The following is a 12,429-nucleotide window of genomic DNA, read 5'->3' as shown; positions in this document are numbered from 1 at the left end:
CGAGTTCCTCCAGTTTGTTCCCCATGCTACGAGCATTGATACCTTTTCATTTGATATTTTTTAATGTACCTGTTAGAATTTCTGCTCATACTAGACAGTCCTGGAATTAGCTCTAATGGAAATCATCTCACATAGCACCCTAAATGGGCAGTCGACAAAATGGATCCCATTGCAGTAGGCAGCACAAACTCTGGGCACTACTTAAGTCCTATTAAACATTACTCTGAGGAGTAGGGACTTTTAAATAGGGACTTTAATGATGATGGCACTCCACATTGGTTTTATTTCAGACAATAGTACATAATATTTGCCTTGCCAGTGACCAAATCTTGGATTATACTATTTGCAGCACACACTATAACTACCCCCATCTCCTCCTATGTTCAGGACTTGATCAGTTCTGCGCATAGAACAAATAACATAGGGGGAAAAAGTTCTAAGACAAGTATATGTCCTAAAATATGGCAGCATGTTGTGTTATCAAACAACTTACTGAGGTGAACCCCTCCTTCTTCCCCTAGGTAAGATTACCTTCAACTACAATGACTACGACAACTTCCACAAGCACAACCCCAAATGCTAGGTCATTAGCGAAAGAAAGTTCACCAAAGCAGGAAGTCAAGCTGGAAGAGGCCTGGCTTGCAGCCAGAAAAGTCCAAATTACAAGCAGAACTGCCAGGAAAAGGATGTGAATGGTGCTTCCTGTAGTTTCCCTGGCTCATTGCCTATGCTGGATTTAATTATTCCACTTATTTTTGTCACCTTTGAAACATCTTTTGTTTTGAATTCTTCACCCTGAAATAGTTTGTGAATCCAGGCAGTATTAAAACAACGCATCACAGGAGTGAAGGAGGGAAATATCTCTGACCTTTCCAATAGTGGCTTTCATGTGTGCATGTGTGATTTTCTTGAAACACATTATAAATTAATCAAATTACTGAAGGAATCAAAGCAAACATTTCTCACATGGCAGATTGCCATAATACTAGCTGAGTACTCAATGCTAGACATAGCAAATAGGAGAAAGGGACTAGTCTTTGTAGATGGCCCTTCAGTTTACAATACATAGAGAAAATGCTACAAATATGAACAGGCGTCTGGCTGGTCAGACACTGGTATTTTACAGGAGCTCACATCACATTTTCATGTAGATGATTTAAAAAATATAATTCTCACTAAGCCTAACCTAACACCAGCCTCCATCCTGAACATCTTGTAGGCTTCACAGGGCCCATTGTATATGACCACTGTGGCCAGTAAAGACAGATAACCAATGTAAGTACATGAAAGGTTATTTCTGTGAAGGTACAAAAAATGTGAATATAATCCAGCTAAGAATAATTAAGTTAAAAGTCTCCCAAGATTAATTCTGTCATAGGGCTAAATTGTCAGGTCAGCACTCCATGCTAAGCTTTTACTCAGGCAATTCTCTCACTGAAATCAATAGGAATCCACCTGAGAAAAGACCTCTGCATTTGACCCAATATATGTTCTCATTTTTGCTACCAGACCTGGCCAAAATAATAATTTCCAAGATGAGTGAAAATGAAACCTATGTGGTAAGGGTTCTCTCACCAGCACTGTTCTGGACCTCCACATGGGGTTCAAAGCTTTGGAAAACTTTCTGGAAAACTTTTGGAAAACTTTATGATTTTTTACAGACACATTTTTCTTTCCCCATCTCAAGATGCAGGCAAAATGTGAATTTTAGAGTATGTTTACTGATTGCTATTCACTCTTTCAAATAAATACCCATGTATAAACTGTAGGCATAACAACAATAGGCCTGAGCCTTTTCCTGAATTACTCTATTTTAACATCACTCTAACTCCACTGACTTCATTTAAGGGTGGACAAAGTCTGGCCTGTGGGCAGATTTCCCAGCAGCCCCTGGCCACACTGTTCTGGCCGGTCTCCGTGGAGACTCTAGGAGCAGCAGGGGCTCCCTGCTCCAAAGGGTCTTCAAGGAGACCAGCCCAAGTGCCACTGGCAGGGTACATGGCTAGGCGGAGAGCTGCTCTGGGATCCTGCAGTAGTGACAGCATGGTCCAGAGCTGCAATCCACTACCCATATGCACCCATGACAAGTGCAAAGGCATGCAGGCAGCAGATCACAGCTGTCCTGGCTCCAGCCTGTGCTGTCACCGCTGCAAGATCCCGGTCTCAGAGTGGCTCCCTGCCCAGCTGTGCATCCTTCCAAGGGTTCCTTAGGCTGATCCTTCATTGAGACTTTTTGGAGTGCAGGGCTGTCACAGCCCCACTGCTCCTGGGGTCTCCATGGAAACCAGCTGGAGTGGCATGGGCAGGGGTTGCTCGGAAATGGAGTCTGGTCATCATTTTGCCCACCCGAATCTAAGCAATTCCCAATTCGCCCTAGAAAATGGCACCCAGTGCATTTATTTTCTTGAGAATTAATTGTTACCTCTTTTCAGTCCTTCTTCTTTCATTTGTTTCAAAGGTGATGGGCCAAACTCCTCCTCCACAGGCCGGAACATCCTTTTAACCAGGATGCTGCTCCTAGAAAACAACCACATAGACATTTTGCACTAGTTATTCCCACAGTAAAAGAGAACCCAACAGTGAGATACAACTCTGTACTCTGGCAAGATTCCTACCAGCTTTCTAACACCAGAGCAAAAACTGCAGATTTAACTCTTGATGCTTATCTAAGTGACCCAAGCTTAGAATGGCAGATGACAGGAAAATATGGTTGCAATGATAAACATAACTGGTAAAGCCTTAAAGCCACTGTCCATTTAAACATATGGGAATGGAAGAAAAAAAAAGAGAGACCTAAGTGAGGAGATAAACCACCCCTAGCTGCTGATACTCCTTCAGGTGGAGTCAGAGACAAAACAAGGCAATGCTGGCAAGCTTGCCTGTTACTAAGGTGTAAGTTTGGAAGGGATATCCAACAGCAGATCAGGCCCAGCTCCCTGGGGTGAATCTCAGGACTCATGAAGTCAAAAATATGGCCATAGGAGTTTGGTGGTTGGGATACATTGACCGCAGAGCTATGTATGCATTTTACATCTGCCCACCATGGTAATCCCTGGAGTTGGGTAGCAGTGCTTAGGAATCAAAGGAGGATGCAACTGCACCACTGTACCCACCCACAATCTCTCCCCACCAGGCCCCCAGTTCTCCAGGTTTGACAATGCTGGCCTCTGTGATCAAGCTTCTCAGAAAACTAAAGTGTCATATATTTTATTTGTCGGCAAAACACACTGCAATCACCTGGTGCTCCTCTCATTCCTCCATTCATCCCCTAAGCCAGTGGTTCCCAACCTTTTTTATACTGCAGACCATCACGAGCGTGGGATGAGGCGCACAGAGCCGGCTGCCTCTCTGCTGGGGCTGCCCCACTGCCCAGCTTTAACCCTGCATGTGACCGCCAATGGCAGAAGCCACTTGTCCGGGTGGGCAGACAGTCTTGTGCAGTCAACCCTTCATGGCCCAGTGATTGGGAACCTCTACCCTAAGCTCACTGTATAAGGGCACCACCCTCTCCTTCATCCCAATTTCAAGGATTTCCCAATACTCCTATTCTTCCCCTCCTCCAGAACCTACTACAGACTCTCTCTCAGGTTTTGTATTCCATGTAGAGGCTGCCTGCATTTCAGGGTTGAGTTAAGCAATTCCTAGATGCATAGGACCAGATCTCAATCCCAATTCTAAAACTAAGGGCCTCATCATACATTATGTTTAGAACCTGATTAAGGTGTTAATCACGCCATAAATAGTTACCTGGTCACACATTAAAACCAATAATGGCACGATAATATAACAAGAGACCATGAAGATATTCTATATATAACATGTTTTAGGGTTGTTGCTTGTAGCCGTGTTGGTCTAAGGACATAGGCAGACAGGGTTCTTTGGGTAGATGTGATAACTTTTATTAGATCAACTAAATAGTTGAAAAAATTGTTCTTTGCAAACTTTTGGGCACAAACACCCTTCTTTAGGCATAAAGACTCTCCTTATGCTGGAAGAAGGGTGTTTGTGCCCAAAAGCTTGTAAAAAACAATTTTTCCAGCTATTAAGTTGATCTAATAAAAAGATATCACACCTACCCAAAGAACCCTGTCTGCATATATAACATGTAACATAGTTTCATAGATTAAGGGTCGGAAGGGACCTAGTAGATCTTCTAGCCCGACCCCCCACCAGGGCGGGAGAACAAAAACACCCCAAAACAAGAAACGGGACTCACATGAGCCCACGAAGGAAGGCATCCAGCCTCTTCTTAAAGACCCCCAGGGTAGGGGCCAGCACCACTTCCCTTGGAAGTTGGTTCCAGCTCCTAGCCGCCCTAACTGTGAAGTAGTTTTTGCGGATGTCCAATCTATACCTCCTCTCCATCAACTTGTGCCCATTACTCCTTGTTATGCCAGCAGGCGCTAGGGGAAACAGCGTCTCCCCCAAACCCTTCTGGTCCCCCCTAGTGAATTTATAGACGGTCACCAGGTCCCCCCTCAGCCTTCTCTTGTGGAGGCTGAATAGGTTCAGGTCCCACAGTCTCTCACTGTAGGGTCTGCCCTGTTGTCTCCGGATCATGCAGGTGGCCCTCCTCTGGACCCTCTCCATGTTGTCCACATCCCACATCTTTGTAGTTCACCTGGATCATGCCTTAAACTAAACATGTAGCATGTCAGGGCCCACCCATGACATACCCCACTCAGCTGAGTGCAAAGATTTGTCATGGGGCATATCCATGGGTGAAAGCACAGCCACCCCCTATCTGATCAGTAGGACTGGGCTGGGGGCAGCACCAGGTCCCGGACCCAGCGTCCCTGTCCAATCCCTGGAGGCAGATGAGGGGTGGAGAGGAGCTCTGTGAGCCTGACATCAGGGAGCATTTCCCCCCATCTCAAGACCACTGTGCTCCTGACCTTTAAAATGTGGGTATACAGCTTGGAGCTCCAGCTGCACACCTGTTCTTTTAAGTTTCTGGGGTGCTCATGGAAGCAGCAACTGGGGAGCTGGAAGTTCTGTTCCACAAATGTAGGCACCCCTCCATGGTGTGGTGTGCAGACAGCTAGGGAACCAGGAGCTTCCAGCACCCCCACCTTCCTGTGCAGCTTGGCTGTAGCCATGCTTTTTTACAATTTCCTCAGTGCTCAGACCCAGCGGGAAGAGGCCTCTTGGCTCTGGCTCCCAGAGAGTTTTAAAAAGTGCAGAGACAGCTTTCCCAGGCTTTACCACAAGGGATTTTAAACACCAAGCCCAGAAGCTCTGGCCAGGAGTGGGGGATCAGAGGCCCCTGGCAGACTTTAAAGTCCCCAACAGGGGAAGCCATTGGCCTCCCTGACTTCCATCCAGAGGCTCTGAACTCCTACACTGAACAACCTGGCCAGAGCTGTTGGGTGCAGCATTCTGACAATCAGCTGACTGTTGGCTGGGCCTGGACAGCCCCAGTCAGGTCCAATAATCAACTGATTGCTAGCTCACTGCACTGGGGATTTGCATGACAATCAATCAGCTGATTGTCAGCACCAGACCAGATAGCATCAGAGCCGATTCAAGTCCCTGGTGTGGTCTCAGGACAGAACTGATAATCAGCTGATTACTGGTCCTGGCTGGACCTGCAGGCACTAATTTTTCAACTTGCCAGCATAGAGGAAACCTGAGATGATGATCACACTCTCCCCCTATTTAGCATTTTCTACTGGCCCCCAGTAGTTGACTCCTTGTTTAGTGCTTACGTGCTCTTGAGTCACATAAATGTGTTCATTGCCTAAATGGGAGAGCTATGCGCCTCTGCAGGGCAGAAGAGGATTGCTCTCTTGAAGCGAAATGTATTTTTGGAACAGGTGGAATGAGCCATTATTTTTATAGTAGTTTGGGATTCTTGATATGAAACCACTTAAAAAAAAAACGAAAAATATTATTTTATCTTATGATCAAATGTTTTATTGGTCCAATGTTGACCGAAGGTGCTTAATGAACTCTTTTGTTATGGACCGTAAAAACAAACGTATAAATAGAAGCCAACCCATGTGGAAGAGAACAAATGCCAATATAAAAGAAATTTCCCTCTCTTAATTCAAAAAGTTATAAACACAGACCTGAGAGAAAACAGGTTCAGTTTATTTGACTCTGTTCCTGTGCCTGATTTCTAAAGGTTTGGACTTCTAGATTGCAAAAGCCATGAAGTAGTAAATGTCTTACCCTTCTCTTTCATCATCTGTGTTATAGTAAACCTGTAGGGGTGGAAAGAGAACAAATGTATTGGTTCAGCACATAACTGCTCTGTAAAAAGTTCAAACAGAAAGAAAAATCAACACCCAATCTGCAATTTTGCAGCTGTTAAATATTTTTCATTTTAGAAAACAAACATGTAGGCTCCTTATTGTGATCTGAACAAAATGTAGCTTAGAACAACTAGTGATGCATATTTCCTAATGGAAGTGTATTAAAGCACTGTGACAAAACTCATAACCCAATCTGGTTTATATCACTCTTTCAATCATTAGAAAGCTGTAACAATCCTGTCAATTGGATTACTGCTTGCTTCAATTAACCTAATGTGGATTTAAGCCACAAGAGTCACACACTTTTTTGCATATTTAAAAGTTGAGCAATCTAATTATAATATAAAGACTAATACACAACTAAAGTTCTATTGGAAATGTAGTTTGGTATCAGTATAAATGATACATATTTGTATATAGCGTATACTGGAAACAGACACAAGGCCAGATCCCAATCGCATGTAAATCTGCATAGTTTGAATTCACTGGAGCAATTTATTTATTTATTTATTTTTAAACTAGCAAAGGATCTAGCCCACATTCTGCAACAGAAGTATACAGATATACTCAGTACTCACATAATGCCCCCACCTTCAAAATGCTTTACAAAATACTTGGACTGTCACAGTCCTCCCAACACTCATGTGAAAAAACAGACTTATTTACTGACCAGTATGAGTGCCCTGCTGCTGGATTCATGTAGAACAGCATATCTCAACACATGGGTCCTGACCCAAAAGTGGGTTGCAAGAATATATGAAAGAGTTGTGAACAAACTATAAAAATGGAGTCTCCTTTAAAAGGAGAACAATGAGGGAAACTGTAGCTTTTCTCTTTTCCAGACTACAAGGGGCTGCTTGGGGCCCCTCAGACCCCACACACACCCTCCCTTCCCCATATACTTGGGGGCTTAGATCTGGGGGCAGAGTGCAGTGGCTCAGGAGTGAAGGGCAGGACTGACCATTGATATTTATGAAATGGGTTCTGGTACAAAAAAGTTTGAGAACCAGTGGTGTAGAACATTTGGGAGTTGCGGCCCAGAACTAAAACCACATGTTCTAATCTCATAGACTTCCTGGACAAGTGTCTGAAAGCCTAGAGCAGGGATTCTTAACCTGGGGTCCACAGACCCCCAAGGGGTCTGTGGACAGATTTCAGGGGGTCCGTGAACTTAGATGGGAAAAAAATTACATCTTTATTTTCACTAACCTCTAACTGAAATTTAGCTTTTCCTTCAATTATGAATGTAGGCAACAAACCACAGTAGTATTAGCAGTACCTGTGACTTTGTCACCAATAGAAATCACAGATATTTTCATATCACATTACAGTTGCTGCAGATATCTCGTTTACGCTCATCACTACTTTGAAATTACGGTAGTTATTAGACCCACCGCTAGATGGCACGTGATTGCAGTCTTCCTGTCTACAGACGCTCATTATTCTGAGAAGGGGTCCATAGGCTTCACCAGACTGCCAAAGGGGTCCATGGCACAAAAAAGGTTAAGAACCCATGGTCTAGAGCAAGGAGCTTCACTGGGCACTAGTGGCACTGAGCACCTTGTAAGACTGTGCTTGTTCAAAGAGAATAGTACCACTCATCCTGCCTCAAAGAACTAAATTCAATGTGGCAAAGCAGTACAAGCTCTTCAGATGGAAGGTGTTGCACATCTATAAAATATCATCATAACATGTTTTGAAAGTAAGCAATACCTACTTCTGAGCAATACAAAACAACAGGAGAAGGCGGCTACTCATGGTACCAAGATACCAACATATACAACAGTACAGCAGATAGGTTTGCATATTGCCTATGAGCTTGCAAACAAAACAGAGATATATTCTATTTAGCTGAGAACACTATTGACAAGATTACCATGTACGAGGGAACGATTCTACCTTTTCCTTTAATGTAAATACACATTCACACTTGAGAGAAGGCACCTACTGCTCATATGCAACTGGGAGCCTTTCTAGTGCTGGAGACTAATTTTAGTGATTACAATGTCTAAGGTCTATGTGCTTTTGCTTTTCTAACTGCTCTAAAACTTAACAATAAACTCATCCTCAATGCCAGTTTAATCTGTTACTTTTACACCTGTAGTGAGAAGAACATGTTTCTACAGAGAAATTTGGTGACTCCACATCTTTGTCTTGATATACACACACAAACACAAGCAATGCTCCATTTCCTACAAGGGTGCACAGTTAATGTATTCATGCTTAGGAAAAAGCTACTGATGGATTTATAATCAAGATTTGCAGCTTTTCTGAGAAGTTACAAAGTGATGAAGCTAGCAAAGACTCTGCCATATTCAGTTCACAGATCTTAGAAATAAGGAAGTATGATCATGAATACTAGAAGCAATGATACCTATCTTCAGAATTACTATCTGCATTTTAGAGTGCAAAATTCTTCAAGGAACTATAGATACCTAGGTGACTGACACTTGAGCTATAAAATCATAGGATGATAGGAAGGTAGGGCTGGAAGGGACATTATAAGGCCATCTAGTCCAGCCCCTTCCTCAAGGCAAGATCATCCCTGAGTAAACCACCCCATCCAGGGGTCTGTCTAATGGAAAATAGGGAGTTTTCTCCTCATGGAAACAGCTCAGAAAGTTAAAGTTTGATTATATTTGCCACTATCTTAGAGTCCTTTGTTTTAAATCATCACGTGGGTGGCTGTTCCTTCTACCACAAGGTGGCACTTTATCCCAGAAACCTAATGAAAAGAAAAGGATTGTTCATCTGTGTCACAGATCAACTCCTACTTTCAAGGTCCTAATTATTTAATCCCCTCATATTTACTGAATTAACTCCTTTCCTCCCATGCAGAACTAGGAAAGCTTCTCTCTGAGGTCCAACTTGTTCACTTTCCTACTGGGCTAGCTAAGAGCAATGTTTAGAGTTAAACAAACAAACATACAAAAAACACCAAGATGGTTAAAAAATAAAAAAACAGCCACCAGAAATTCTGCTTTGATTCCATGAAGCATACAGCATATGCAGCTGGATTGCTGTCAGACACCTGTACTTTCATTGTTGACACCTACCTGTCCAGTCCTTTGTAGGTTTCCAAAGTGAACATCTGGTATGAAGAGAACTGGCTGGGAATCCAGGTCAGTCATTGTTTTGAAGTAGGTGATGTCGCTCTTTTTTTGCAGAGGGATAGCAGTCAATTTCCCTTCAGCTGCTAATGGGATCACAAGGCAATGGTGTTATGATTGGTAGCTTAATAAACACAAGGTGGTCTAATCTGGAAGGACCTTGTCTTACTCACAGTTATTGCATGGGCCTTGTGCTGTTTGGCCTTTCCCTTTCTTTCGGTTTTGCTTCCTCTCTTCATCACGAATTTTTCTCTCTGCTCCCTGATACAAAAAAAAAGAACAGAAAATCCAATATTATCCCAAGTTGCAACTAACTGAACTGTTGCATTCCTGTACAGTATATGGTGTCTACACACCAGAGCAATGGGTGCATTAGAAATGCATGCAGAGTTCTCTACAAATCAACCTGAGTACCACAGTCAACTGTATCATTTTCCTGTTTGTGGACACTCCACTGTTATACTGAGAAGTCTAAAGGACCTGACAGTCTGTTAAACCTTGCTTTCATTGAACTTCTTTTTAACATCTCCTATACCTTTGCTAGCCAAGGTAAGCTCTGTTTCTGATAGCTCTGAAAAGCATTCTGAGATTGACTGAAGACAAGGACTTTGGGAGAATTAACTACTAGAAATGGTGAGAGTGCTAACATAGCCCAGCCCCCCTAGGAGTGTACAAAGCCATACCTTTCAAGCACATAAACAAAGTTATAGACATTTAAAATACAGGGAAGTACTTAAGAGACTTTTTAAACGGCTAGTGTTGACCCAAGAGGCCCTAAGTGCTCCTTAGCAGTCACTGCGCTCTGCTTTACAAATACCCTCCAAGGAGTTTAGAAAACAAAACATGCAATTTGATGCTAAGTAGCAAAACCTCCTTTGAAGCTGTTCTAATATATTGTACAAATAATATAGGCATTCTATTGAGCATATTACAAATTCATATACCCCAAGGCAGTCAGTGTTCAGTATAAAATGCCCCAAGTTTTTCAACCTAAAAATAAGTTTCTTTTATTTTTCTAAAGCCAAAAATATTCACTTGAAGCCAATAAAATTCACACATGCTTATCCAAAATGAAAGGAATTAAGAGAAAAGAATGGAAAGGAGGCTGAAAACAATTTTTAGACTAACCCAACACATAAATGATGCTGCTCCTAAGTGCAATGGGAGTAATATCCACTTGGCGGGATGAACTTATTTATCCTTGAAAAAAATCAACACTTAGAACAGTAAAATCTGACCCTGAGCTAGGTTCTGATCCTACCCCCACTGACCTCAATCACAGTAGGACTGTCCCACCCTCTTTATAATTATGCATATAAATTATATTGGATTAAGATGACACTCTAACAAAACAGGCTGTTTACTTTTTTCATCCTTGCAATTTTTCTTGTTAAAAGAAAAAAGGACATTTTTCTGTCAAGAGTGTCATCCTGTGAAAACAGTGTCACTATTATCAAGTCAGTTCTATACACTCTTTCTTCTGGAACTTGCACTGTTCGTACTTAGATGATGTAAATTCAAAGTAATTTCAATGAAACCAGTAAGAGTTACTCTAGGCTTACACAGGTGCAATTAGGAGCAGAGAAAACTCTGGCTGATAGCATTATACAGTACTCTCTCCTTTAAAATTAGTTGCACAATCTGTAAACATATTGAAAGGAATAGTAGGAGAGTGTAACTTCCTCATACAGAGTCAAAATGTCCTCCTGGCTTTCCAGTTAGCTAGGGTTTAAAATAGATCTTCACTTTGTGCTCACTGTAATTGCAATACCTGTTAGCATTCGGTGACTCTACAACGACAGACTGTGGGACCTGACCCTGTTCAGCCTTCACAAGAGAAGTTCTGAGGGGGGACCTGGTGACCATCTATAAACTCACTAGGGGGGACCAGAACGGTCTGGGAGAGACCTTGTTTCCCCTACCGCCCTCTGGCATAACAAGGAATAATGGCCACAAGTTGTTGGAGAGGAGGTTTAGATTAGACATCCGTAAGAACGATTTCACAGTTAGGGCAGCTAGGATCTGGAACCAACTTCCAAGGGAAGTGGTGCTGGCTCCTACCCTGGGGGTCTTTAAAAAAAGGCTTGATGCCTACCTGGCCAGAGTCATTTGAGCCCAGTTTTTCTCCTGCCCAGGCAGGGGGTCAGACTTGAAGATCTACAAGGTCCCTTCCGACCCTACTCTTATGATTCTATGACGACTCTGCTTTCTAGGTTCTGCTGCAGCATCACTGTTTGACTGACAGCATCAAGGGAAAATCCTGACTTCAGTTAAAAAATTTAAATCCAGAGTAATTCCATTGATTTCAATGGAATCTCACCATGTATATTAAAAATTCTGTACTGCCTCCATATCAGCTGGCTTAAGTACAGGACAAGTCATTTTAATTCAGGTGTATGTATTTTCACCAGAGAACACTGCAATTGGTGTTAATTCTGTTTGAGAGAGAGAGATTTCCCTCATTACTTGCTGAATATTTCTCATATTACTATGTACATGCATTTTATTGCTTTCTTCCAGTATTTTCTGGGGGCAAAAAAACTGATCCTAGTCTTCTGTGTTGTCTTTCTTCACTAAAGCCAAATGCTATTGGTTTCACCACTTTCCATATTACCACTTCCAAAGACATCCAAAACCCAAAAGGACAGAAGCAAATCTCAGATAGAGACTCCATTCCTGATATCTTGCATTTACTTGTTGCCATTTATTTAAATCAGGGGTAGGCAAAATGGAGAATCTAGCCAGCAGCCCGACTCCATTTCCCAGCAGCCCCTGCCCACATAGCTGGGGCCGGTTTCCATGGAGACCCCAGCAGCTGCCCTGCTGTGATAGTGCAGGGCCAGGGTTTCTGTGGAGACCAGCCCCAGCAGCACTGGCAGGGCGCACAGCACTGTAGATAGTTGCTCTAGGGCTGGCTGGGATCTTGCAGTGGTCACAACATGATCCAGAGCCAGGGCAGAGCCACAATTTGCAGCCTATACTTTCCAGGCAGGGGTGTGCAGGCAGAGGACTGCAGCTCTATGCTGGCTCCTTGTAGTGGTGACAACAGCTGGGGCAGAGCT

General features: G+C 42.9%; 1 protein-coding gene and 1 long non-coding RNA gene across 4 annotated transcripts in view; one reads left to right on the top strand and one right to left on the bottom strand.

Annotated features, from left to right (window-relative positions):
* GRHL2 (grainyhead like transcription factor 2) overlaps positions 1-12,429 on the bottom strand; it is a 149,861-nt gene that overhangs the window by 29,766 nt on the left and 107,666 nt on the right. For 2 of the 3 annotated variants that reach the window (XM_019528021.1, XM_019528023.1), the window contains exons 10-13: positions 9,541-9,628; positions 9,314-9,453; positions 6,175-6,206; positions 2,423-2,517 (exon numbers count right to left, since the gene is read on the bottom strand). In XM_019528021.1, coding sequence (XP_019383566.1) covers positions 2,423-2,517; positions 6,175-6,206; positions 9,314-9,453; positions 9,541-9,628 — 355 coding nt within the window. The remainder of the gene's footprint in view (positions 1-2,422; positions 2,518-6,174; positions 6,207-9,313; positions 9,454-9,540; positions 9,629-12,429) is intronic. The other variant, XM_019528022.1, reaches the window with a different exon arrangement.
* Positions 1-12,429, top strand: part of LOC109305106 — a 25,030-nt gene that overhangs the window by 7,182 nt on the left and 5,419 nt on the right. The window lies entirely within an intron of this gene.

Source organism: Gavialis gangeticus, unplaced genomic scaffold (genome assembly GCF_001723915.1).
Source record: "Gavialis gangeticus isolate Ggan-Ray unplaced genomic scaffold, GavGan_comp1, whole genome shotgun sequence".
Classification (NCBI taxonomy): domain Eukaryota; kingdom Metazoa; phylum Chordata; order Crocodylia; family Gavialidae; genus Gavialis; species Gavialis gangeticus.
This window is presented reverse-complemented; position numbering and strand designations above follow the sequence as displayed.